The sequence below is a fragment of the Chaetodon auriga genome, chromosome 10 (genome assembly GCF_051107435.1).
Source record: "Chaetodon auriga isolate fChaAug3 chromosome 10, fChaAug3.hap1, whole genome shotgun sequence".
NCBI lineage: Eukaryota > Metazoa > Chordata > Actinopteri > Chaetodontiformes > Chaetodontidae > Chaetodon > Chaetodon auriga.
In genome coordinates this window covers 7,603,796-7,629,350 of record NC_135083.1, presented here as the reverse complement: position 1 = coordinate 7,629,350, position 25,555 = coordinate 7,603,796, and the positions used below count along the sequence as shown (strand labels likewise).

At 42.5% G+C, this 25,555-nt stretch overlaps 1 protein-coding gene across 2 annotated transcripts; it reads left to right on the top strand.

Moving 5' to 3' along the window:
- The first annotated feature begins 1,795 nt into the window (after positions 1–1,795).
- On the top strand, positions 1,796–24,781 carry LOC143327051 (uncharacterized). 2 transcript variants are annotated; one of them, XM_076741192.1, is made up of 54 exons: positions 1,796–2,003; positions 3,909–4,115; positions 5,359–5,375; positions 5,516–5,548; positions 6,371–6,403; positions 6,576–6,629; positions 7,094–7,186; positions 7,831–7,908; positions 8,510–8,554; positions 8,694–8,747; positions 8,989–9,042; positions 9,475–9,528; positions 9,675–9,728; positions 9,840–9,893; positions 9,984–10,028; positions 10,176–10,229; positions 10,362–10,406; positions 10,532–10,585; positions 10,996–11,094; positions 11,212–11,256; positions 11,378–11,476; positions 11,578–11,631; positions 11,739–11,846; positions 11,954–12,007; positions 12,189–12,287; positions 12,486–12,539; positions 12,737–12,835; positions 13,050–13,103; positions 13,215–13,268; positions 13,390–13,443; positions 13,608–13,661; positions 14,906–14,950; positions 15,178–15,276; positions 15,840–15,947; positions 16,102–16,155; positions 16,329–16,382; positions 16,545–16,598; positions 17,140–17,193; positions 17,302–17,409; positions 17,535–17,588; positions 17,942–17,995; positions 18,116–18,277; positions 18,433–18,540; positions 18,837–18,944; positions 19,125–19,178; positions 19,284–19,391; positions 19,504–19,557; positions 19,674–19,781; positions 19,885–19,938; positions 20,520–20,627; positions 20,739–21,027; positions 22,177–22,364; positions 22,477–22,719; positions 22,846–24,781. In XM_076741192.1, the coding sequence occupies exons 1-54, from the start codon at positions 1,910–1,912 to the stop codon at positions 22,990–22,992; spliced, it is 4,464 nt and encodes a 1,487-aa protein (XP_076597307.1). In that variant the 5' UTR covers positions 1,796–1,909; the 3' UTR covers positions 22,993–24,781. The 2 variants fall into 2 exon arrangements, with proteins under 2 accessions (XP_076597307.1, XP_076597308.1); XM_076741193.1 differs by lacking the exon at positions 3,909–4,115.
- Positions 24,782–25,555: the final 774 nt, after the last annotated feature.

Below are 25,555 nucleotides of genomic sequence, written 5' to 3'. Positions count from 1 at the left end.
TCCTGTTAAACTTGAGATGACTAAAACCAGAAGATCCAGATGAGCTATAATGATCACTCTTTATAGTCACAGAGGATGAAGACAGCAAGAAAGTGGAATAAAAACATGCTGCACAAAAGAGGAGAGGGCTGTTGGTTTCAGCAATCTGATTTGAGCTGATGTTGGTTTTCTGCCAGCTTCTGCCTTAAACATAATTCCAATATACCAAACAGTTCATAGACACGACAGACAAGAGCCAAGATGGCGGGGTCATATCTTTCTGTCCTGTATGTGGAATGAGGGGGGCTCTCTAGGAGGTCATGACCCTGGAATTACTGTGCATCTCCTCATGACAAAGACCCCTTTTCAAGCTCACTCACCTGGGCCTATCTAAGGAGTGATACATGATAAAGATCACACAGACGTTTCATCACCCTTCTGGCTCAGCTTCACAATAGATAATTCTGGCATATGTGTGCTATTTTGTCAGGAATGTTGCCATGAAGGTGAATAAATCCTGTTACAGGCAGAGTGGTCAATTAAACTGCAAATGAGCAAATCATACGCTGACATGAACATAATGTTTAACAGAATGCTGAAATTTAATTCTGTCTCAAGGGAAATTTCCTGTAAGTCACAGCTACAATAGGATTGTTCTTTTAACTGGATCTCACAACCTCTTGTTAATGCTATTTGTCCAAACAGACAAGGCTCTCAGAAAAACTGCAATGTGAACATGACATAATTGCACTGTTGACTGGTCAGCTCAACACTTTAAGGTTGTCCAAGGTCTGCAGATAAATCCATAATCCAAGAGACTAGACTGAAACAAACAACCCCGCTGACCCAGTGTTGAGTTCCCATAAGTTTAGCAGCCAGTGGCACTTCATTATTTGAGATTTGTTTTCTGGTCTTCACTTTGAGGACGTTGAGACCTCTCATATGAAAATTTATATCTGCATCTGGCTAAAATTTAATAGCCATGATATAAATTAACAAGTCTAGGAGAGGAGTTGCAGTTGTACAGGAAACTGTGTTTAAACACACAGTGATTTTGTGTCCAGATGGTCCATACCAATATTTTTAGTAAGAGTTCCAGGTACTTTTTGTTTAGAAAAGTCTGACCTAGCACTGGACAGACCAGGTATATCTTTATGACTGACAACATGGTTTAGCTCATTTGATGAAGACAGTACTGTAGTTTGTCTGCAATCACTTTCCAGAGGGTCAAGCAGTAGAACGTAGTTTCCTTTAAAATCTTAATGTTATCATACATGTGTACACCGTAACATATATGACCTTCAGTATGTACCTAATGCTAATGTGTCTTTTAGTCTTTTTGGCTTGCTCACAAGAGAGCTATTACTTTTATTAAATAACATATTGGCCATTGTAACAGAGAGAATAGCCCTGAAATTCATCTGAACGTTTGCCGACCAGTTTTAATTCACTGACACAGTGGCATGTGGTCGAGTCAGAGCTTGACCTGTGCTCAGCTGCTTGCAGCTCCCTTCTTAATGTAAAGTGAAGGTGCATCTCTTGGCCAGGCCAGGCCAAGCAGGTCAAGAGAGGAAGGAGGGCTCGAGTTAAAAAAAAATCCCTGGGAGAGTAGATGCTGCTGGATTGAGGGGAGGGAGATGAGGTTCGGGTTTCAGCCTGACAGGGGGTCTGGGGGAAGGACTGGTATTTTGGAATATACGAAGATCCATACAAGGCACAGTGGACATAAAACCGCGGTGCTTGCCCTGACGCGGTGGGTGCAGAGTGCCAGCTGGGGCCCCGCTTTGGATTCCACTTAGATTTTGGAGGGTTTGACTGCATGGTGCCATAAGTCTCTGGGAACACACACTTAACACACCACTCACTGAAAGCCTGGTCTCGTCCATCCCTTCACTTCTCACCCAAGCTCCTGCATGTCTAATATTTAGACATGTTCAGCTTTGTGGACTCAAGGACTGTTCTGCTACTTGTAGCATCCCAAGTTGTTTTACTATCCGTGGTCAGATGTCAGGAGGAGGATGACCGTAAGTTGCACAGTTTCTTCACTTTTTGCTTCTTACTTTTCACAAAAAATTTGGATTGTTACTCTGATGACGTTACCGACTCGTTGTTGCCTTCTCAATATTCTCTAACTGATGTTTCAGAAGAATATGGGAAAGCAAATCAAATGCCAGTGGTGTGATGTCAAATTGTCGAATGAACAGCATGAAGAGCACAGCTTCTTTTTGCTGTGGCCAGTTACTTTACATGGTAGTTACAGTGATATTGTTATTTTCTTCTGATGATTTGAGTGCACGATGTTAAGCAGGTTATCAATAGTCTTTCCAAGTAAGTCAGTCCATTTCTTTCAATAGGATAGGTAAGGCTGTCAAGGCACATCTGTGTGGGATGGAGGACCAGGTGAACAAGTGTCTGTTTGTCCTCACCTGGATCCTGCTGCTCAGCCTCACCTGCTGCATTCGCTCACATTGCACTGCTAGTTTTCAGCAGCAAATCTGAAATGTGCTTAATGAAGCGTATTGATGCCTCAGATAACTTTGGATTTTTTTTTTTTCCCAGCAGAAAAACTTCTCTGTAGATTGTCAGACAAATCTTCTTGAAAATCAGTCTTTCAGCAAACTGAACAAAGTTTCACTTTTTTGAGGACATGTAAAAAATGTGCAAACCTCACCCACAGGATTAGGAGCATTTCAGGGTTTTCATGATGTGAAGTGACAGGGTCAGACAGTGCCTGACCCCAGACTAGCAGGCTCAAAGGGTAGCAGGAAGGGAGCAGGAGAGAGGACAGGGTGCACAGCAGGGAGGCAACAGATGATGGACATATAGCTGTATTAATAGCAAAATGGACTTCACTGCTTCACATTTCCTGCTTCTAATTCCCTCTCTCTTACAGCATTAATGGGCTTTTAGCATAAACCCATAAATTGTAATAAGAAAGAAATGGTGAAAAGATTTCAGTTGCAAGTAGCCAAACTCAACAGCCTTGTGACATGTACGTGCTAAGTATCACTTTGACAAATATGCTTAAAAAACAAATAACAGCAGTTAGTGGGCCCAGCCCTAAGCTGTACACATTAAACAAATCACCCTTTCTTAATTCCCCAATGTGTTTGCACTGGCGCTTGACACAGCTATGGGATCCAGATGGAGAAATTTAGAAAGACCCCGTGTTTACTTAAGGCAGCAGCTTGTCAATTGGGCACAGTATCCCTGTAAGAGAGGTTCATTCATATGAGCAGGGAGCAGGCCTGCAGGTTAAATATACTCAGCCAACGACGTGAAATGTCTCAACTAGGGATTCAGACACAACTGTTAACTGTGGCTCTTGTTGACATTACATTTTATACTGCTACAAAATTCTCCATATGATAACTTGGAGCATTTTCTTGCCTGTTATTCATTGTTATTTTTAAAACTTGTGAGTTATAGATGCACTCCACTGCTACTGATTTGTTCCAGTGTATTTTTGGGTCAGACCAGCACCTGTTCATCAGCATCAAAGGAACAAGGCCACTTACTCCCTATTCATGAACATCATGTAGTGACATTCATATGTTTAATTCCTGTGTTATGCTGTTGTTTGAATTTCACTTTTTTGTATACTTTGCACTACTTTATAAAGTGTTCAGAGCTTTTGTTTGTTACAGGATAACTTATCTTTCTCCTTCTTCCTCCTTCATCTTACCCCCATACTGCCATTACTCCTCCTACTTCCTTGCCGTGCCCCTTGACCTCCTTTCATCCTCTTATTCCCACTTCCCTCCCTGAAACCAACTTTTTTAACAACATCTGCTACACCAACCTACAACACTGTATAAACTGCAATACCTTTCCCTATCTCATTCTGTCTCATACCAACATTTCTGCCCTCTCATTGCTCTTCTTCCCCCTCTGTCCACCTGCCGCACGCCCCCTGCTGGCCAACACAGAGGAGGCAGGTGGCTGCATCCAGGACGGCCAGCAGTATAATGATAAGGATGTGTGGAAGCCCGAGCCGTGTCGTATCTGTGTGTGCGACAGCGGATCGGTTCTGTGTGATGAGATAATCTGCGAGGAGATCAAAGAGTGTGCCAACCCTATCATCCCATCTGGAGAGTGCTGTCCCATCTGCCCTGCTGATGCCAGTGCCCCCATTGGTTGTAATTTATTTATTCACATACCCATAAATAAATTACTCTTCTAGCTTGCATTTATCTCAGCTTGGCTAACACTTTTGAATGGGGAACTGCCTCAGGATCCAAATATACTGCCTGATCAGGGCTGCAGTAGTCGCTGATTATAGTTTCTAGGTGTGATTTTTAAAGTTTTGGCTGCTCTAAAACATTTGTGTATGATGATTTGGTATTAGTCAGTAACATTTTACGCAATCAGCTCCTGATGTTCCCAATTCCAAAGTGGCCCTCTACGTGTTTGGTTTGGATGGAGACCAGATAAGCAACAGTATCAGGATGATCTCATTCCCAGTGAAAGTCTATTCCATGTGGAATCAGATGGATCCTGAGATGTGTTGTCTGGCTCTCACCAAAACCAGTAGAGACGCTTCTGCTCATTTTGACTCATGACTAAGATCAGCCTACGTCCATACTGAGCCTCACTTAAGTGATTTATGTGTCCCATTTGGAGGTTTTCTACAAAATTAAGGTGCCTTCATGGAGGGACCAAAGTTTGTGGAACATTTTATATATGAGGCCTGAAGCCAAGTCAAAGCTTCAAGGCCTTATAAAGAACCACTGTATTCCTGTGGTGTCTTCAGAGACCTTGTGGTGTACGACAGTTGCAATGATTTGACCAAGTTGTCTAACCAACTAGATACTAAGCTGTTAAAGAAAGAACATGTGTTTTTGTATGTAATAGAAGAGTACCAAAATCACAACTGGATCAAAATGCTTTTGCTGACATCTGAAATCCTGCTCAGTAGATTGACCAGGCCATCAGACATAGAATAAGACGATCACTTAAATTCATTCATTCAAACTTTCATGACTATATAAAATAAACAACTTTTTTAAAAAAAAAGGCTTAATCTATGCTTTGTGATGTCAGTTGGATATCAGCTATTACAGCGGCTGTTACAGCTTGCTTACCTGTTACTTTCACATTTTGCTTCATGATTGGCTATACATCCTCATCTCCTAATCCACGCTTGCGTCTGCTTCATCCCTCCTGGAATCTCACCATTAATATAATCTGGATGGGTTGTCTGCCTCTTGGTTTGGTGAATGGTATTTGATCACTGTAGCGTCGTTAGATTTCCTTGCAGGTCTCCTTTCCTAAGAATTGCAAAGTAGAATTTGAATCAGTCAAGTGCCTGAAATGTTTTCCACTTGTAATTTTTTGTTCTGTTTTTACCCCCTTTCATACATCCATCTGCAACATCAGAGACTATTGGCGCTAAGGTGAGGCAGGGGGTTGTGGGAAAACACATTCATTCACTCAATAACAATATGAAAACATCAAAAAAAATGTGTGATATTAAGTTTGTTTCTCAGTAAAGCATTTCAGTCCCCTGATCTCACTTCTTTTTTTCATGAATCAGGGCCAGAAAGGTGAACCAGGAGAGATTGCAGATGTAAGTATGAATCCTCCGCAGTTCATCATATTGAAGCAATGCCTGATACTTCATCACTGTACACACAAAAAAAAGACCACTTTAAGCTACTTTATACACAATCTCATTACTGGCCAGAGTATTAATTTTGCTCAGAGGGCTAATGACTGATGACTTCTTTTATTTGGAATGATTACAGAATTTTGTTTTCTCTTTTGGGACTTTTAAAGATTTTTACTGTGCCCATTCATGCCTATACTAATCACCTATGCTCTACACATATTTCTCAAGATCTTGCATTGTTGAATTAGACATTTCTGCCTTGATTAGAGTTATCCTCAACTCCTGAAAAAGAACCCATTGTTTGGTTAATTTTTGAATTAAGTGGTTATGCCAATTTTACTTGCGTTTTAAACATTTTTGATCATTAGAAGGGCAATTAGTTGCTGATAAGAGGCTAACTACAATGTCCAAAAATCCCTCATTGAACTTTCTATTCCATGAGGAAAAACTCTGCATTCCTTAGACACAATGAACCCAATCAAATCCTCTTAGCTCCTCTCAGCAACTTAGCTGCAAGTGCACATGTCAGGTGAACAAAGTCAGCCAAACCAGAGGTTAAAGGGAGGTGATGTTTTTAGCAAATCTTTCCCTGTCAAATGAAATCCACATCAGAGTTTAGATTAATGTCCACCTCCTACAAAGTTGGAATGTTCTGTAATTTTAGCTGTTCAGAACCTGGTGCAACCGGACACAACATGAGAGATTGGTCTTGTAATAAAGAGTCATTTATGACAACAGCCACAGAGACGTGACCAAAGCTTTCTTTTCACCTTTATGCAGGTTGTAGGACCAAGAGGACCACCGGGGCCTATGGTAAATATTATACATTTGTAACAGTTTTATTAAGATTTTAAAAAATAATTTAAAAATGATCCAAAACATTGTTTGATGAGGCTGTTCTTGGTGCATAATATGATTCTTGCTCTGAATAGGAATTTTAACCTTCCTGGGAATCATACTGAGACAAATGTCTTTGTTTTCGCAGGGCCCCCCAGGTGAGCAGGGATCACGTGGAGAAGCTGGCGCTAAGGGCGATAAGGTAAGAGCCAACACAGAGTCCAAAAAACACTCCTGCACCAATCTAACCAGTGCATTATGCAGGAGAAATTGCCTCATGATAATGTCATAATGTGATTTCAGCCTGTGCCACCAAATATTGGGTCAATCAACAGCAGCTCTGATCATTATTATAATTGAATTGACAACATAACATTCTGTATACTTTGAGATTACAGTGTCATTACTGCTGAAGTGTAGAAACATCCAAATCTAATCATCACACAACAGATATGAGACTTGCAAATGTTTTGTTATAAAAGCCAAAAAACAACAAACCACTGCAACCAACATTAATCTGAGAAAACCAGCATGATGTTATCAGAGTCAAATGATGGGCAAAGTGCTGTTCTGCCTCTCTGTGTAATACAATTATCATTTCTGTCTTTAGATCTTCTTCAGACTGAGACTGACTTAGAGAAAATAACCAGCTCTCTTTTTCCCTAGGGAAATCCTGGACCTCGAGGAAGAGATGGTGAGCCTGGCACCCCTGGAAACCCCGGACCCCCCGGCCCACCTGGACCACCAGGGCTTGGAGGAGTGAGTTTAAGGGCACTTTTGCAACACGTGGCATAAACAAGAATTGGCCAACCATCTCTTCTTCCTCAGATTTAAGTCCCAACACCAGAGTTTCACTCCCATGTCACACTAAACACAGTGAAAAAAGTTTGGTTAATCAAGAGGGCAGAGGTATAAATATTCAGAGGGGACTTAATGGTAAATTGCTGATATGAATCACAAGCATTAATGTCTTTACCTTCACTGTTTGCTCTGTTTTCATAGCACAGTATGAATTGGAGTGTGCACTGAACATTTGTGCTTTGAAAGTTCGGTTTGGCTACATTTGACTTGATCAACACATGGAAACAGCTCAAAACGAGCCTAGAAAATTATTCATTTTTCATTCAAAGAAGAAAGAGGGAAGAATGTGAAGGCACCCTGCAGACCTACCCCCCCAAACACACTGCAGTATTCTATGTGCTTTGTGATATGAAGGATGAAAATGGTGCTTTACTTTGGCAGGGATGCTTTATTTCAGGGTAACTGAGCTACTATTTAAATCTGTAATTCTTTTAATGTTGTTTACTTGCTGCTGAGTGTAATGTCCACTCAGCTCATGCAGCTCAGACAGGATAAACAACATGAGCTGACTCTCACTCTCTGTCTGCTTTGTGTTTTTACAGAACTTTGCTGCTCAGATGGCTGGAGGTTTCGATGAGAAGGCCGGAGGTGCTCAGATGGGCGTGATGCAAGGTCCAATGGTAAGTAGTACTGTACACGGTGGTTATGTCTTACAGGAGGAGTATGTGTGTTTGGTTTTGGTATGTAAACAGTTAATATCTCACAGTGACCTCATTACTGACAATAAGCTTCACTGAGAGTTGCTGCTAAAGATAAGTGGTGATGAATAAACTGTATATGTTCATGGAGGACCTTGCAATGCTGCCACCTTGTGGCTCAGTAGTTTCACCCCGACAGCTGACTTTTTTTTAATTCATGCTTGCTGTTGAAACCGAATTGGAGCAGAATTTTAATTCTTAATTCTTTTAAAAGCATATGTCGCATAATGAACCACATCAAAGTGTGCCGTAAGAATAATATTTTAAAAATGTAGTGTAATTTAGAAATATGTAGAAATTCAAAGGTTTTAGGTTGGCTGTAAGGGAATAGCAACTTTAAGCCCTAGAAGTATGTTTTTCCAAATCTTCTGAGCACAAAATAGAGTAAGGTTTAAATTGTTGCATCTGTCTCAAAAGCTTTGAATGTTAAACTTTATTTCAGGGTACCCTGATTTGATTATTTTCACCCCGGGGTGGTAAAAAAAATGTATTGGTTAACTTGTGTCTTGTGCTTTTCTTGCAGGGTCCTATGGGTCCTCGTGGTCCCCCTGGACCTTCTGGAGCTCCTGTAAGTACATTCATGACAGCATTATGTCATAATGGAATTGATCATTCTAACCAAACAACTATTGTGGTAATATATAGAGACAACTGTTGGCTTAAGTGAATAAATCCCTAATACTTTGCTTTGTCATTTATATCTACAGGGGCCACAGGGTTTCCAAGGTGCCCCTGGAGAGGCTGGAGAGCCTGGTCCAGCTGTAAGTAATTCCATCTATCCGAGAATGCATCTGTGTACCTAACAGACTAACCTCAGACTGCACTGCTAACATGGTACAATCACTGATACAATCACCAATTTTTTTAATCTACAACTTTGGTCCAACTGATGGACAGTACGAAGACGATGCTTGAAACGTGCAGCACAAAAGTGTTTCTAACATCTTTGGGGCAATTTGATAACTGTCACTAATAATTTCTCTGTCTTTGTTTTCATAACAGGGATCACTGGGACCTCGTGGACCACCTGGACCTTCTGGAAAACCTGGAAGCGATGTAAGTGTTGAGGCTTCATTTTCATATGAAACTCACAGCTGATTAAAAAATAAACTTACAAAAACCTCCACCAAGCCAAGATCAAAGGTCATATGAAAACACAAATTTGAGTGAAACATTTTAGGACAAAAAGTTTTTCCGTATTCCCTTGTGTTCCAAATGATCTATTTCATTTATTATTTCATCTATTTTACTTTATTGCATTATTATGATTTCCCAATAATGTCAGGGTCAGGGTCAGTCTATCAAGCTCTCTATGCTCTGAATCATTTGCACCACCAGGGGGCACTGTCTTTCTCCTAACAATACTGCTGAAAATGATGACAGCAAAGGACCCAGGCTGCATGCATATCTTTCCACCACAGTAAAATGCAGTGCAGCTACTGTGCACTGCTTTAGCAAATACTCATTCCACTTCCTGTTTGTTTCTAGGGGGAGTCTGGCAAACCTGGAAAATCTGGTGAGCGTGGACCTGCAGGGCCTCAGGTGAGCATTCAGTGACTATTTCATGCTTAAGAGCAAAATCATTTCATCTGTTGATAAGTCCAGGGTTACACCACCTGTCAAAGTCAAGAGAAGAAAACAGTTGAGTTGGACTTTCCTTGTGTAAATGTTTTGGGTTTGTATTTCAGGGCGCTCGTGGATTCCCTGGAACTCCTGGACTTCCTGGAATCAAAGGACACAGAGTGAGTGTTTCAACCTTCACTGTCAGAGTAAAGAAGCAGGACAAGTTTTTTTTATTGCTCATTAATTACACCTGAGTGAGTCCTGATGAGCCCTGCCTTGTTTGTCTGTAGGGCCACCCTGGTCTGGATGGAGCTAAGGGAGAAACTGGTGCTGCAGGAGCCAAGGTAAGAAAAAAAATCTAGATTTTTATTGTTTAGCAGTATTGTTTTCTGCTTACCTCTTTTAAATTTTCTGATCTCTGTCTCTCCTCACAGGGTGAGTCTGGTGCTGCTGGAGAGAACGGTGCTCCTGGACCCATGGTGAGCAATATCATATTAATCCTGGTGTTTCTAACATAAAATAGTAACAGAAGGGGATGCTGTGGAAGATAACTAATAGGCATATAAATTCAAGCTCTGTGTTTCATAATAATCAAATAAACTAACCAACTGTATCTTCCAATATAGGGCCCACGTGGTCTGCCCGGTGAGAGGGGACGTCCCGGAGCTGCTGGAGCTGCAGTGAGTAACAAATTTATATCTCCTCCAATCCACTAAGCATTTTTAGTTCTCTGCACTTTGAATCCTTGACTAACTAAAATTTTACTTTATTATGGGCTACACAGCTGACTCTCCTGTCTTTTTCCTCTCCAGGGTGCCCGTGGAAATGATGGCTTGCCAGGTCCTGCTGGTCCACCTGTATGTATCATAGTTGCCAATTTGCATCCAGTTCATCCAACTGATTTTTCTTTTATAACACTATAACGCAGCAATATAGTGATGAGACGTGAACCCTAACCTACAGATTTTTGTTCTGTCTGCAGGGGCCTGTTGGTCCTGCTGGAGCTCCCGGTTTCCCAGGATCCCCAGGAGCCAAGGTTTGTACAGATCACATTATCATGAACCAGTGTTTTTTTTATGTAGTAAAATAAAGCAGTTAAAGTGAGTGTCACTTGACCAATTTATGGTTAACTGCATCTTGGGTTTCTTACTTTACCATTCATTAAATTCTTCCTGACGTACTTTCAGACAGTTGATCACTCTTTATTCAGTCTGGTTAGATGCAATAAAAACCTGTAAACTCTATAATCTTGTCAAGAAAGAAAAGACGCATTGATGCATTGACTTAGAATAAAGACAAATAACATTTTATGGGAACATGAAAGAACAGACAGGTGCAAAACACCATCATCTTCAGCTGAGCTATATGAAGATACAAATATTGGATTAGTGTAAGAACGAATGGCTCTTTCTACCTGGTAATGATAGATTTATTGTGTCCTGTCAGGGAGAAGCTGGTCCTACTGGAGCCCGTGGAGCTGAAGGAGCACAGGGACCCCGTGGAGAGAGTGGTACTCCAGGATCTCCTGGACCTGCCGGAGCATCGGTTTGTTTCTCATCATTTTGAGCTATTTTGATCCACTCATAAAACAGTACAGTTCTTACACTGTGTTTGCTCTTCTACACAGTGTGATGCATTGCTTCTTCTTCTCTGTCTGTACAGGGTAACCCTGGTACTGATGGTATTCCTGGAGCTAAAGGATCTGCTGTAAGTCCACTCTCTGTTTTCATGCTCTTAGGGTCCTCCATTACCTTGTCTTGCTTTATAGTTCGTAATATTGCTGTTTTACGTTATTCTGATATTTTATTGTTTTTTTTTTTCCTTCAAGGGTGCTTCTGGTATTGCTGGTGCTCCTGGATTCCCCGGCCCTCGTGGCCCACCTGGACCACAGGGAGCTACAGGACCTCTGGGGCCAAAGGGACAGTCCGTAAGTCACTTAGGAATAATTTAAAACTCTGTCGAACCTCAATACTTGCTCATGTAATAATTATTTATTGTTGTGGTGGTTTTCTTTCTTGCCATGTTTAGGGAGACCCTGGTCTTCCTGGATTCAAAGGTGAAGCTGGACCAAAGGGAGAGCTTGTGAGTTACTCAAGTTTGGACTTGATCATATATGCCATAACAACTGTCAAACATCTTTTAGAAGTAGACTACAGAGATGATTAACTTCCATATCTTAACTTCTTCAGGGCCCTGCCGGTCCTCAAGGTGCCCCTGGCCCTGCTGGTGAAGAAGGAAAGAGAGGTGCCAGAGGAGAGCCTGGAGCTGCTGGACCTCTCGGACCTCCAGGAGAGAGAGTAAGTAATCTGGATGTACAGTTACATCGGTAAAAAGTGACATTATGAAGTACTTGTTGCGATTTAATGCACAATCTGACCAAATTTATCTCTGTGATTCTTTCCAGGGAGCTCCTGGTAACCGTGGTTTCCCAGGTCAGGATGGTCTTGCTGGTGCTAAGGTGTGTCCTGTGTCTTAAACATGTCTTTAACAGTCAGAAGTGATTACAGCTCACTGACACCATGAACACTTTGACTTAATCTGAGCCCTGCAACAAAAGAAAGATGCTGTTATGGTCATAAAATTAGCTGCCAAATGTCAATCGATGATTCAATGGCTTCCTTTTGTCTTATCTTCTTCAGGGTGTTCCTGGAGACCGTGGTGTTCCCGGTTCTCCTGGTGCTAAAGGTTCTGCTGGAGACCCTGGACGGACAGGAGAGTCTGGCCTTCCTGGAGCCAGAGTGAGTGCTGCACATTCACTTACTGCCAGCCCACAAACAGTCAGACAGCGTTCCTTACATGGAACCTTTGTGTCAAACCAGATGGATATTAAGTGTGGTTGCTTTGACCTCAGCCTGTACATTGTAGAGATCTGTCCCACTTGTTGAATGATGCTGACAATCTCTAAAATTTGTGTGCCTTTTGTTTGCCTTTCATAGGGTCTTACTGGTCGTCCTGGAGATGCTGGTCCTCAAGGCAAAGTTGGACCCTCTGTGAGTACAATATTAATCCTTCCTGTCATGCTTTGGAAAGGTTTCAGTATTTCGGTTCTCAAATGATACACAGTATAGTATAATAATATTAATGTATGCAACCATAGTGTTGTGATGTTTTGACTCCCAAGTTAATATCTGTTATCTCTGGGTTTCTGTGCTGTTTGTGATTTATTTTTACCTTGTGCCTTTTACAGGGTGCCGCTGGTGAGGACGGTCGTCCCGGCCCACCTGGCCCTCAGGGAGCCCGTGGACAGCCAGGAGTGATGGGATTCCCCGGACCTAAAGGAGCCAACGTGAGTTTTTAGAGTAGAGTAGGAGCACAAGGGATGTCTTCACTATCACACACACACAACATGTTCATACAGCATAATAAAAGCCCGACAATATGCAGTCTAAATACATCCATGTCTAAATGGCACAAATCAGTGATACAGTGTTTCATCACTACTCGTACTACCTGGTAGCAGTCCAGGCTAAAGAGACTGAACTGTGATTTCTCTTCAACAGGGTGAACCTGGAAAGCCCGGAGAGAAGGGTCTTGTGGGTCGCCCTGGTCTGAGAGTGAGTACATTTTCTCCATAAATACTTTACTGTCTTTCATAGAGACTATGGATTCATAATTTTCTGTCCCCAGATGACTTTTTAATAATTTAAATCCTCCCCTCTGAACAGGGTCTGTCTGGAAAAGATGGTGAGACTGGTTCTGCTGGACCTCCTGGGCCTGCAGTGAGTATTCCAGTGTATTTATATGTTAGGGTATATGTGTTACACTCAGCTGATAAAGTATTTTACAGAGTTTTCACCTGCTCTTTGTGCTCGGCTAATCACCTGTTTGGGTCTATCATAGGGACCTGCTGGAGAGAGAGGAGAGCAAGGACAGCCTGGACCTTCTGGCTTCCAGGTGAATTTATTTTCTCATCAAACACCAAACAAAACTTTAATGCAATGTCTATTTCCCAAAGCTTGAATAGTAGTAGAATTAATTCTCTATACAAGTTAAAACTTTGGACTTTGGTCTATATATACAGAGATCATAAAGTTAATCTTTTTGCTGTTGTTGGACAGGGTCTGCCTGGACCATCTGGTGCCCCTGGAGAGGCTGGAAAACCTGGAGACCAGGTGAGTGTTTACCTGTTAGTTGGGATTTGTTCCATCTGTAGGTCTGTTGTCGTTGACAAACTCCTTCAACCCTCTGGGCACAAACCACAAGTATCCTAGAGCTCGTATATTATCACCTACATGCTACATGGTGGTATTTCTGAGCATCCTAATTTGTCTTGAAAATAACAGCATATGTAGAAATAGAAGGGGTGAAAGACAAGCTAAAACAATTTGGGATTTGATTGGATAGTCTATATTGTCCTCAAAGAGCAAGCACAACTGAGACACATCATAAGAATTAGAAAAAAAGAAATGAATACAGATAATGAATATACAGCAGATATCATCATAATAAAGTCTCTGGTTCAGACAATAAAAATAACTTTGTGCCTTTCACTTTAAAAGAAACTGCAGCTTCAGTGAAGCATCAGTCTAATATAACTATCATGCTTTACTTGGCAGCAATACTCTATGCTCTGTAATAATAAGAAGAAGCCACTTAGAAATCCCAGTGCTAATGCTAAATGTTGTCTGGCCATTAAACACACTCATCAATCGTAGCATTTTTGGAAACTTTCACATTAAATTTGAAGCTTAAATGACTTATCAACCCTGCAACCAATGGGAATCAAATCTTCAAGGTTCAAGGTTAGCTCAAGGTTACAGCTTAGTTAATGTAATGGTCCTTTCTTTAGTCTCTTTCTCAATTTTTCTGTTATTCTATTTAATATTGTAAGTCATTTTTGTCATTGTATATAATTTGGCCTTTTGATTGTATTTTTTCTTGTCTGTCTCCTTTATTTTTGCGATTTATGTGAAGTGACTGCTGTAAGAATCCATTTTCCCTTTGGGATTAATAAAGAAAAACACATTTGTTGAAAAGAAATATATTTGCCAAGGTTAAACATCTTGGTTCCCTTAACTTAAGATTTCTTTCCGTTTTCAATGTCTGCACAGCTTTTGCAAGTTAATCCATAACTAATTTACTCTGCCGTCACAGAGAGGAAAGCAAACGTAAAGCTGAACATACAGTTTCCTTTGTGGAGGTAATAAGGACCTCTCTGCAGAGCAGCTCTTACTGCTGAATGGTGTCTGAACCCAGACAAACGACTTTCATTGCATTGCAACATTCTGGTTTGAAGCTGTAAGATTATTACTTTTGGCTATTCATACCAGGACTAACAGTGAAAGTTCAACAGGAGTTTTATGATACAGAAGTTTAGATGTGTGTAATATTTCAAACTGTGCTTTCTCTTGTGCAGGGTCTTTCTGGAGAGGGTGGAGCTCCTGGTGCTGTTGGACCTAGAGTGAGTTTCAAAGCCTCATGTCTTCATTTCCAGTGATTTCAAGCAACATACACATAACCTGTCACATGCAATTCATACATGAATGCATGTTAATAAACCTCGATTTTATCACCTTGATACTACAAATGACCCCACAAGCACTCTCACTTCCTCACATCGCATAACTGAGAAATTTCTACCATTTCTTGTTTCTCCTGTTGATTCAGTGTCTTTTTGTCTCCTAACAGGGTGAACGTGGCTTCCCTGGTGAGAGGGGTGGTGCTGGACCTCAGGGTCTTCAGGGACCTCGTGGACTTCCTGGAACACCTGGATCTGATGGACCCAAGGTCAGTGGATGACCTTAAGACACAATTTGTGTTTAGATGTGAATTATTGCTTAAATGCCTGTCACGCTGTTCAGTGAGAATCATCTCAACCAGGCTATGCAACAGCTCCTCATTCACTACCTCCAACGTGCAGCCTGAATGAACTTACACATAAATTTGAGTTGACGAGATTTATGTTTGTGATTCCAGAAGAGCAGGAGATTCTCGTTCACTTGCTGTTTTTGAAAGGCCGACTTTTAAATTACACCTCATCGTTGTTTCAGAATAATTTCTTTTGTAAATTTAGTGACAAACAGGATGATTATTAATATTTTCTCAGCCACTTGACTTCCTGGAGTCTCTGCTGGTTGCTTGGCAATATCACAGCAACAACAAGACTCCAGGAAGTTACTGTGCCTTGGCTTCTCGCAATATTAATAGAACAGTGTATGTATAATAAGACAGCTTCTGCACTGACACTAAAAAGAGGACCAGCATGTCCACACTCTGGCTCAGTTAGTTCATGGTAAACTAGTAGACATGAAAGAATTAGACTGACAAGTTATTTTCTAATTCTAATTCAGGGAGCCATTGGACCAGCCGGTGGTGCTGGAGCCCAGGGACCCCCCGGCCTGCAGGGTATGCCTGGAGAGAGAGGAGCTGGTGGCATCCCAGGACCCAAGGGAGACAGAGTGAGTAACGGGTTATTTTAGAAGCTGTCAAAATTGACTTTTATTCTAATATTTTGGATTATTTCATGAACGAAATGGTACCTTTAATTGTCCAAATGTCATGACCAGAGGGCTTGTGGTTTCATGTATGATTAACTGTCCCCTTTGACAACAGGGTGACAATGGAGAGAAGGGACTTGAGGGAGCTCCTGGAAAGGACGGTGGCAGAGTGAGTTCGAAATAAACCCTTGGTCTCTTATTTATTTTAATCTGCCATTACAGAGAGAAGCTTTTTTGACAGTCATCAGGCAAAAAAAAAACATGCGATCACATCCAAGCTCTGTTCTCTATAACTTATTTCCTCCTCTTATCTCTATCATCCATTTTTTTTCCCTCTCTCAGGGTCTGACTGGTCCCATTGGTCCTCCTGGCCCAGCTGGACCCAACGGTGCCAAGGTGAGAATAACAGTGTTACTCTTTGGACTGTTAAAGGTTAAAATTGTTAAATGAGTCTGAATGAACAGGGGCCCAGCTCACTTACAATAAAGCAATGTGTGTCTGTGTATGTATGTGTTTCTTATTTTGGTTGGTTTGACTGACTGGTTCTCTCCTATCCAGGGTGAGACTGGACCCTCTGGCCCTATCGGTGCTGCTGGTGCTCGTGGTGCTCCTGTAAGTATCTCTTTTTGTCTCATTCATGCATTTTCCAGCAGAGGTGACCAGCTGGTGTGTGTCTGGGACTGAAATAATGAAGCCATTTCTTAATGAAATATCGTGTCAGCAGACAGAGCTCAAGGAGGTCTCAAATTGAATAGCATCCTTTCCCTGTTTGGCCTTTAAGAAATGACTTATTGAGTAGGTAAGAAGTAAAGTTGAGGATTTTTGTATGACATGGCTGTGTTTACGCGTATAATCAGAGTAACCTGTGCTACTCTGGTCACTTCAAAGTTGTTCACCACTTGTATTGCAACAAGAGGGAGAGCAGGATGATGACAGGATTTCATAATGCTCATTTTATGGCTGGGTCATTCCACTGAGATGTAATTTTTTTTTGTTATGTACCTTTTATTTGTCATTTATCATATTTTCTCTGTAATTAAGTAATCATATTTAATATAAGTGGTCTGATTTTTCTTTCCATCGAACATAGTGGTGAAGAATAACTGTGAAAATGAGCTTGCCTTGACCAACAGTCTCTTCTGTCCTCTTGCAGGGCGATCGCGGTGAGGTCGGTCCTCCTGGTCCCGCTGGCTTTGCAGGACCTCCTGTAAGTAAAGTCACCACAATACATCAAATGAAATAGCTGAAAATTTCATTTTTTCTTCTATCCATTCATCAACATTCTGCTAATGTTTGTGTTCTGTTAAATATCCAGGGTGCAGATGGTCAGCCTGGCGCTAAGGGAGAACTTGGTGAGAGTGGACAGAAGGGAGAAAGTGGTTCTCCTGGACCTCAGGGACCATCTGGGGCTCCTGGACCTGTGGTGGGTGTTTGACTTCCTGGAACCAGAACTATGAATCTTGGGTCACATTTCTGGATCTTTACAGTGATTTAAAGTCACTCCACTGTGTAATAGCAACGTGATTAATTTATGTTCGTCTTTTTCAGGGACCCACTGGTGTAACTGGACCTAAAGGAGCACGTGGTGCTCAGGGAGCTCCTGTAAGTATCTTTTAGTATTTCAGCTGAATGTAGATAGAGCCTATGAGCATTACATGACCTATACAGTACATTAGAGTACATGAGTGATTGATTCATTCACTCATTGATTTATTCATTTATCGACATGTCAACATGTCTTCTGTTTAAAATGCTTTTATGATTCAGAGGCATTCTTTAAAATTGTTCAGAAAAGCATAGAGGTTATTTTCATTAACTTGTGTGTTTACTCGTGTGTTCACATGAGATGTTAGGCCTCATGACATCCTAATAGTCCTCAGTTATTGATTGATATATCACGCAGGTCAACAGGTTCGGTATGTTTGTGTTGACTGAAGTCTTTTTCTCTTTGACAGGGTGCTACTGGTTTCCCTGGTGCTGCTGGCAGAGTTGGACCCCCTGGCCCTAATGTGAGTGTTTCATCAATAACAAATCCCAAGAAGCGAAAGTAATTTACTGAGTCAATCCTAAATGATGTGCGATGGTGTTTCTGTTCTTACCCACTGAAATTGTCTCCCTCTCCATCGCAGGGTAACCCTGGCGCAGCCGGTCCTGCAGGCCCTGCTGGTAAAGACGGACCAAAGGGTGTTCGTGGTGATGCTGGACCCCCAGGAAGACAGGGAGACGCTGGGCTCCGTGGACCTGCTGGTTCACAAGGAGAGAAGGGAGAGCCTGGAGAGGATGGCCCGCCTGTGAGTTTGATTTTGCACCTCACAAGAACCCTTCAGCCTGATATTCAAACTGCACCTTAGTCACATGAGAAAATGGTTTGTACACTTCGCATTCAGTCTGGCACAGCTAAATAAGAACACTTCTCGGCTCTGTCCTCTCTTTCCTGACTCTGTAGGGTGCTGATGGGCCTTCAGGTCCCCAGGGTCTGGCTGGATCTCGTGGTATTGTTGGTTTGCCTGGCCAGCGTGGAGAAAGAGGCTTCCCTGGTCTCCCTGGACCCTCTGTAAGTGCTCTCGTCATTATACGTAAATATATGTACTTTCATAGCTTCCCTGTAAGCTGTTTGAAGTTTGAGGCTGGATCGAATCTGTCTGATATCTGGAAGCACCTCAACATGTTTACTAATTCACACAGTGATGCCAGACAGGCTTGTGAGTTTGTCTTAAGACTTGTTCCTGTTAGTTACAGTAACCTTGAGCAGTGAAGGATTTTGAACAGTGATTCTTTTGCTTAACTGAAAGTCAGTTATTATTATTAAGAGCTACTGAACTGTATTAATAATGTTTTCTTTGTGCTCAGGGAGAACCTGGTAAACAAGGAGCTTCTGGTTCCTCTGGTGACCGTGGACCTCCTGGACCTGTGGGACCCCCTGGACTGACTGGACCTGCTGGAGAGACTGGAAGAGAGGTCTGGACCGCACAATGATAATAACAACAACAAAATATTACAAATCACAACACCAGGACATCAGTTATGCATCACTTTTATGGCTGTAGAAACAGGGATTGTATTTACACACTGCTCACATTTACAATATAATACTGTCATCTTGGTGTCATCAGTTAAAAATATTTTTCTGTTTCTCAGGGCACCCCTGGATCAGATGGACCTCCTGGTAGAGATGGAGCTACTGGAGTCAAGGTGGGAGACTTAAGCCCAAAAATCACACAGTTTGACAACAGTCTATTAGATGTGCCAGTTTGCGGAAACTGTTATCCTGACTCATCACCTTGTGTCCTCCTGTAGGGAGAGCGAGGTAACACCGGTCCTGCTGGTGCTCCTGGAGCTCCCGGTGCTCCCGGTGCCCCTGGACCTGTCGGACCCCTCGGCAAGCAGGGAGACAGAGGAGAGGCTGTAAGTAACACGGCACACTGCACAGTAGGGGCCACAGGCCCCTATGCAGGCACTGTTTGATAGTTCTGATGTTAAAAAGAGGAAACACCTGCACTGTTGTTTCTTTCTTTAGGGTGCTCAAGGACCTGCAGGACCCCCTGGAGCTGCTGGAGCTAGAGGAATGGCTGTGAGTGTCATCACCTCTAAGTGCAACAATATCAAGTCTTTTTAGATTTTGATTTCAGTGCAAGTGCTACACAGATGCAGCCATGCATTTTAATACATGTTAACCCTTTACTCCAGGGACCCCAAGGACCTCGTGGAGACAAGGGAGAGGCTGGTGAGACTGGAGAGAGGGGACAGAAGGGTCACCGTGGATTCACTGGTCTGCAGGGTCTTCCTGGACCTCCTGTAAGTCAATCAAACAGTTCATCCCTGCAGTACCATTTTTCATTTTACTTTCCTTCATCTGTCTGTTCTACCATCTAATCTGTTACTGTCCGTGTCCTGACAGGGTCCCTCTGGAGATGCTGGAGCTTCCGGACCTGCAGGACCAAGTGGACCGAAGGTGAGAAAACGGAGCAAAAGCAAAGAGCCAAAAAGAAGAAAAACTCTTATTACATTTCCATCCTGAGGCTTTAACACCCAAGATATGTGATGGTAATGAAGGGCACAGGTTAGTCTTTTTGTAATTCTCCAATCACCTGACGTAGACGGGGACAGGAAAGGCCACGTTCTTTAATTACCCACTGCTGTGATAAGATGGGCAGCTGAGGCATTTTGTAATTACTCTCTGCAAGGAAAAAGAGGCAGACAGATGGGGGGGCCCTGATTTGTGAAACCACTCCTGCGGAGATCGGAAATGGACTTCAATATCTATTCGAGATTAGCTAAGCACTGTGCATGATAAGAAAAATGAAGGGAAATGTCACCATACAAATAATCTTCATGCATAATAAGGCAAAGGGTCTGAAGGTGATTGAGGTGATGGAAGGAAACTGCCGGCACATTTGAATTGCTTTTTCAGATTTTTTTTCTTATCCGGACTGCATGATGGATCTAAAAAAGTAACCGTTATAACTCTACTCTGTGAATAGAAAGCATAAGTTCAGTAGACGACTTTTTCATTAACACTCACTGTTTCTGTAGGGACCACCTGGACCAGCTGGACCTGCTGGCAAAGATGGATCAAATGGACAGTCTGGCCCCATTGGACCCCCTGGACCTCGTGGACGTTCTGGAGAATCTGGTCCTGCTGTATGTAGCAGTCCTCAAAATAAAATAAAATCCAGAACCTTTTCACTGCTGTCTCGCTACACCTGATTGCGCATGACCCCTGATCCATTCCCTGCTTTCATCCTCTCTCAGGGTCCTCCTGGTAACGCCGGACCCCCTGGTCCTCCTGGACCTCCCGGCCCTGGCATTGACATGTCTGCCTTTGCCGGTCTGGGCCAGACTGAGAAGTCCCCTGATCCCCTCAGGTACATGAGGGCTGATGAGGCCTCCAGCTCCCTGAGGCAGCACGACGTGGAGGTTGATTCCACACTCAAGACCCTCAACAACCAGATCGAGAACCTGCGCAGCCCTGACGGCTCCCAGAAGAACCCTGCTCGCACCTGCAGAGACCTGAAACTGTGCCACCCTGAGTGGAAGAGCGGTAAGTAGGGAAACATGGAAATGATAAAGAAAGTCTGCGTGTTGATGTGTTGACTTTGTGCTGGTTCTTAGCTGGTTGTTGCAAACACTTTTCTTTTAGTTATTTCTTTCTGAAATACCTCAGAAATGGTCTTATTAAGCCCTGGGCTGAAAAGTAATGACCTTGCAAAACATGTTTACAGTAAAGAGAGTCTTTGGGTTTGAACACACTGTACTTGACTGACGTCTCCCTGAGTACATTGCCTTTGGTGACTTCAGCAGACTTCCAGCATCACTCCACCAGACTCCAAGGTCTAATCAGCCACTGAAAAACTCCACTGAATAATAGACCTGTCTGGGTGGATACGCGTTGTTCATCTAAGCTCTGAATAAGAATCCTTCAGTCCTGGTACTTCTGAATCCCACTGTTGCGTTTCACTGACTTTGAGAATAATTCAAGACTTACCTGTACTTGGAAAACAGGTGCTGTCTCTGTTAACAACAGTGGATCCATTTAGATCAATGCTGACGATGCTCTGCTCTACACATATTTTCCCCCGATTATCATGAGGCTGTGGATTTTGTGATGTAATGATATAACATTGGGGGGGTCCAGACATCGGGAAGAGAAAAATGTCATACATTTTACAATCATACATTTTACATGGCAGCAGACATGGCAGTGGTAGATGCAGCTTTACTAATTTTGAACTGAATATTCTGATTAATTTTGTTCAGTGATACTGGAATAATGTTGACTGCATCACCTGCAGCAACACTCGGTGTGTGAGGGAGAATCAGACAGCCGGGCTGCTTTAATGTGCGACCTCTCTACTTTTCCCTCTCCATTTAATGATTGAGTGTGTAAAAGTTTCCCTGCCTGCATAAAAGCATACTGGAGGTAATCTTTCTTGGCACCAAGGACAGGAGGCAGAAAACCTTCATAAAATCTGTGGACCATGACAGGAATGTCATTACCACTGTGAACAAGATGGGCTTTTTCTTATATATCTTTAAAAAATACAGCAAAAGTCAGATGCCTTAAAGTCTCTACGTACTGACTTTGACTTTGAGTATGAGCCGTTCAACAGGCTTATCATCTGCTTCAAGAAGAGTTTGCCACAGCTGCACTTAGTTTTTCAGGATTCACTAATTTTTCTCATCCCTCCAGGTAACTACTGGGTTGATCCCAACATTGGCAGCACCGCCGATGCCATCAAGGTCTTCTGTAACATGGAGACCGGCGAGACCTGCGTCTACCCAAGCATCGCCAAGGTACCACAGAAGAACTGGTGGACCAGCAAGAGCAAGGACCGCAAACACGTCTGGTTCGGAGAGACCATGAATGGAGGATTCCACGTGAGTGCACTTTTACGATACGGCGCTTGTCTATAAACTCATCTTGAAAGGCTCACAACACTTAACGTGAAGGCTGCTAACGAATTCCCCGTCCTCTCCCCTGATCGTACAGTTCAACTACGATCAGGACGGCCCTGCTGCCACCGCTACCAGCGTCCAGCTGACCTTCTTGAGGCTTCTGTCCACTGAAGCATCCCAGAACATCACTTACCACTGCAAGAACAGCATTGCCTACATGGACCAGGCCACAGGCAACCTGAAGAAGGCTCTGCTGCTGCAGGGCTCCAACGATGTGGAGATCCGTGCAGAGGGCAACAGTCGCTTTACATACAGCGTGCTGGAGGATGGCTGCAAGGTGAGGGCAGACAGCTGTAAAACAGAGCCAGACACAATCATCTCTGTTATGTTTTATATACTCTTGCATAGTTTTCATTGCATCATAAGACTGCTGTTAACACATCTCTTCACTTTCAACCAACAGAAACATACAGGCCGGTGGGGCAAGACTGTCTTTGAGTACAAAACACAGAAAACCTCCCGTCTGCCAATCGTGGACATTGCCCCCATGGACATCGGAGGTGCGGATCAGGAGTTTGGAGTGGATGTAGGCTCAGTCTGCTTCTTGTAAAGTGGAATATCACAATGGCCCCCCAAAAAGCACAGGAAATAAATAAACTCAACCATGAAACATTACACACACACTTCCACAATAAAGAAGACTGGAAATTATAAAAGAAAATTGATACTTTTTCTCTCACAACGAAGTGCTCTCCAAGTTGTACTCCCTGGATGTTAGCACTGAAGGGCACCGGCAATATCTGTACACCACACCAGCATTCTCTGTCAACCCGCTTCCTGAGATCCAGTCATGTTTCCCATGGCCCACTGTTGACGGGAATGAGTCAGAACCAGGAGGAAGAGGGACCAAGCGAACAAGTTATGGAGAACAGAAACATGACTTGATGTCACTTATTTATTGTCTCACCTGAATGGGCAGAGCTGAGGTAGGACTGGACGGGTTCACTTTGTAAGTAAGACGAGCCCCCTTTCCACTACAGAACAGCCGCACAACCTCTGTCCCAGTCCTACTCCACCTCCCTCCCTGTTTCCCTCCTGACACACAAATATGGCATTTTGAATCAGTGTAGACAAAAATAAATATTCTCAGTAAGTAAAATCACATCCAGGTGCTCCAGGCCTGACCATCGTGAGCAGGAGCAGAACCTTTACTGTGTATTATAAATCCTTGGTTCTATTGTTGTAAAAGTCTGTGTTTATAAACAACCAGATGGTTTTATATATATTTCCACATTAAGTGTGTACATGTGTCTATATGCACACCAACACTTTTTGGAAAGTGAGGTCACATTTGGGATGTATGTTTCGATGTCCTTGTACCCCTTGACTGCCCATCAGAAGAAGGCCCAGTTCTCATCCAAAAATTTGCTTTGAAGCATTTGATGGAAATTTGTCTTGCTTTTTTATTGTAGTCATCCAGATTGTTTAAAGCTACCTCACGCTGAAAAACAAAGTGAAAATGTTGAGTTTAAATCTGAGCTGACCAAAAACGAGCTTTCAGGTGGATCTGGGGCTGAATGGCCATCTTTGCCTTGGGTTGCTCTCTCTTCAGAAGGTGCTATGAGTTCTGTAATTCAGTTTCCACCAAACGCCGCCAACCCCAATTCCCACTAGCCTCACGCAACACACTCACACTCCACCCTGCAGGAGGGGAGCAGTCGGGTTAAAGAGGGGGGAGACGGGGGCTACTCAGAGGCCTCCTCTGGAGTCCAGACCCCCAAAGCTGAACGCAGGACTCTGAGGACGGTCGCTTAAAAACAACCAGGGTGGATTGTCTCTGTGTGTGTGAGGGCGTGTACATTTCTTGAATTAATTTTATTATGATCTTTTTGTTTTTATTTTGTTACACTTCTAATTGATGTAAATTGGAAAATAAAAGTAAAACCGAATTAAGAATGAAGTTGATTTTTGAGTTTTGAATAAAAACAGAAACGGCGTGGGGACGTACTTCTTTCAACAGAACCATTCATGTGTGCTTAAATGTTTTTTTTTTTTTTTTTTTTTGTCATAGTTGTATTTCATGAGGTCAGTTACTCTTGACTGTGAGTGCATAGTCTGTGTGCATGTGTGTGTGTCTGTGTGTGTGTGAAAGCTTAAGACTGTGATGCGAGTGTGTATTTTGATATGAGAAAATCTCATAACAAAAGAACAAAAGTACTGTATTAGTTATGCGGTTTCAGGGTGGGGCTGGGCGTAGTTGGCTCCTGTTTGTCTGAACTAAAAGGCATAAATAAAGAACATTCTGTTGACTGGAATCAAGTATTTTGTAGAGTACTGATGCATTTGAGCAGCTGCATCACTATCTGTCTGAACTGTGGCCAGCGTCCTCTCCGGTCTGTCCTGAGCAATAAAAGCTTGACTTCAGCCCTCACAGTGACATATTCTTATTTAAAATCAAATGTGCCATCAGCGATCCAAACCAGCAATTTAATGAACAAGAGTCTGCTTCACATCTCATACATTGGCAGATTAAAAATAACTTACTAAAATAAGATAGTTATTCTGTATGCATTAGCATAGAAAAAACATAAATTAGACCATATTTGAAGGGGATTTTGCATCAAATCTGATAAATTGCCTCAAGTGACATCATATGAGTCAGCATCAGTTGGAGCTGAAGACTGCAAATGAAAACAAAACCAACATATGGACCTCTGTCACCTGATCCTCATTTCAGCATGAGGCTACATTAGCCACTGCTAGCATAAGACACCTAATGTAGGCGCCAGCTTTTCTCAAAGAAGAATGCATGGAATAAAAAAAGCCATTAACTGAACATGCTAATACTATACAGTATAGAGTTAATGCTAAAACGTCATAGTTTATCATCTTACCAGTGTACAAAAGCAGGGCATACCTTACCATTGGTTGATGACACAACACGAAGGATGTCGGTTGTCAATCAATCTGCGACTTTGGGAAGCTGCTGCCAATCAAAGGTCACAAACAGACATCAATATGTTTCTTATGAGTTCAACTTTTTCTATTTACAAAGGTTTGGGAAGCATTTCACCACCAGCCACAGTTTATTTGAACTGTTTCCAGCTGAGAGGAGCTCATCCATGTCATTTGTGCATTGTATTGTGGGAGAGTGTATCAACATCACACTCAAA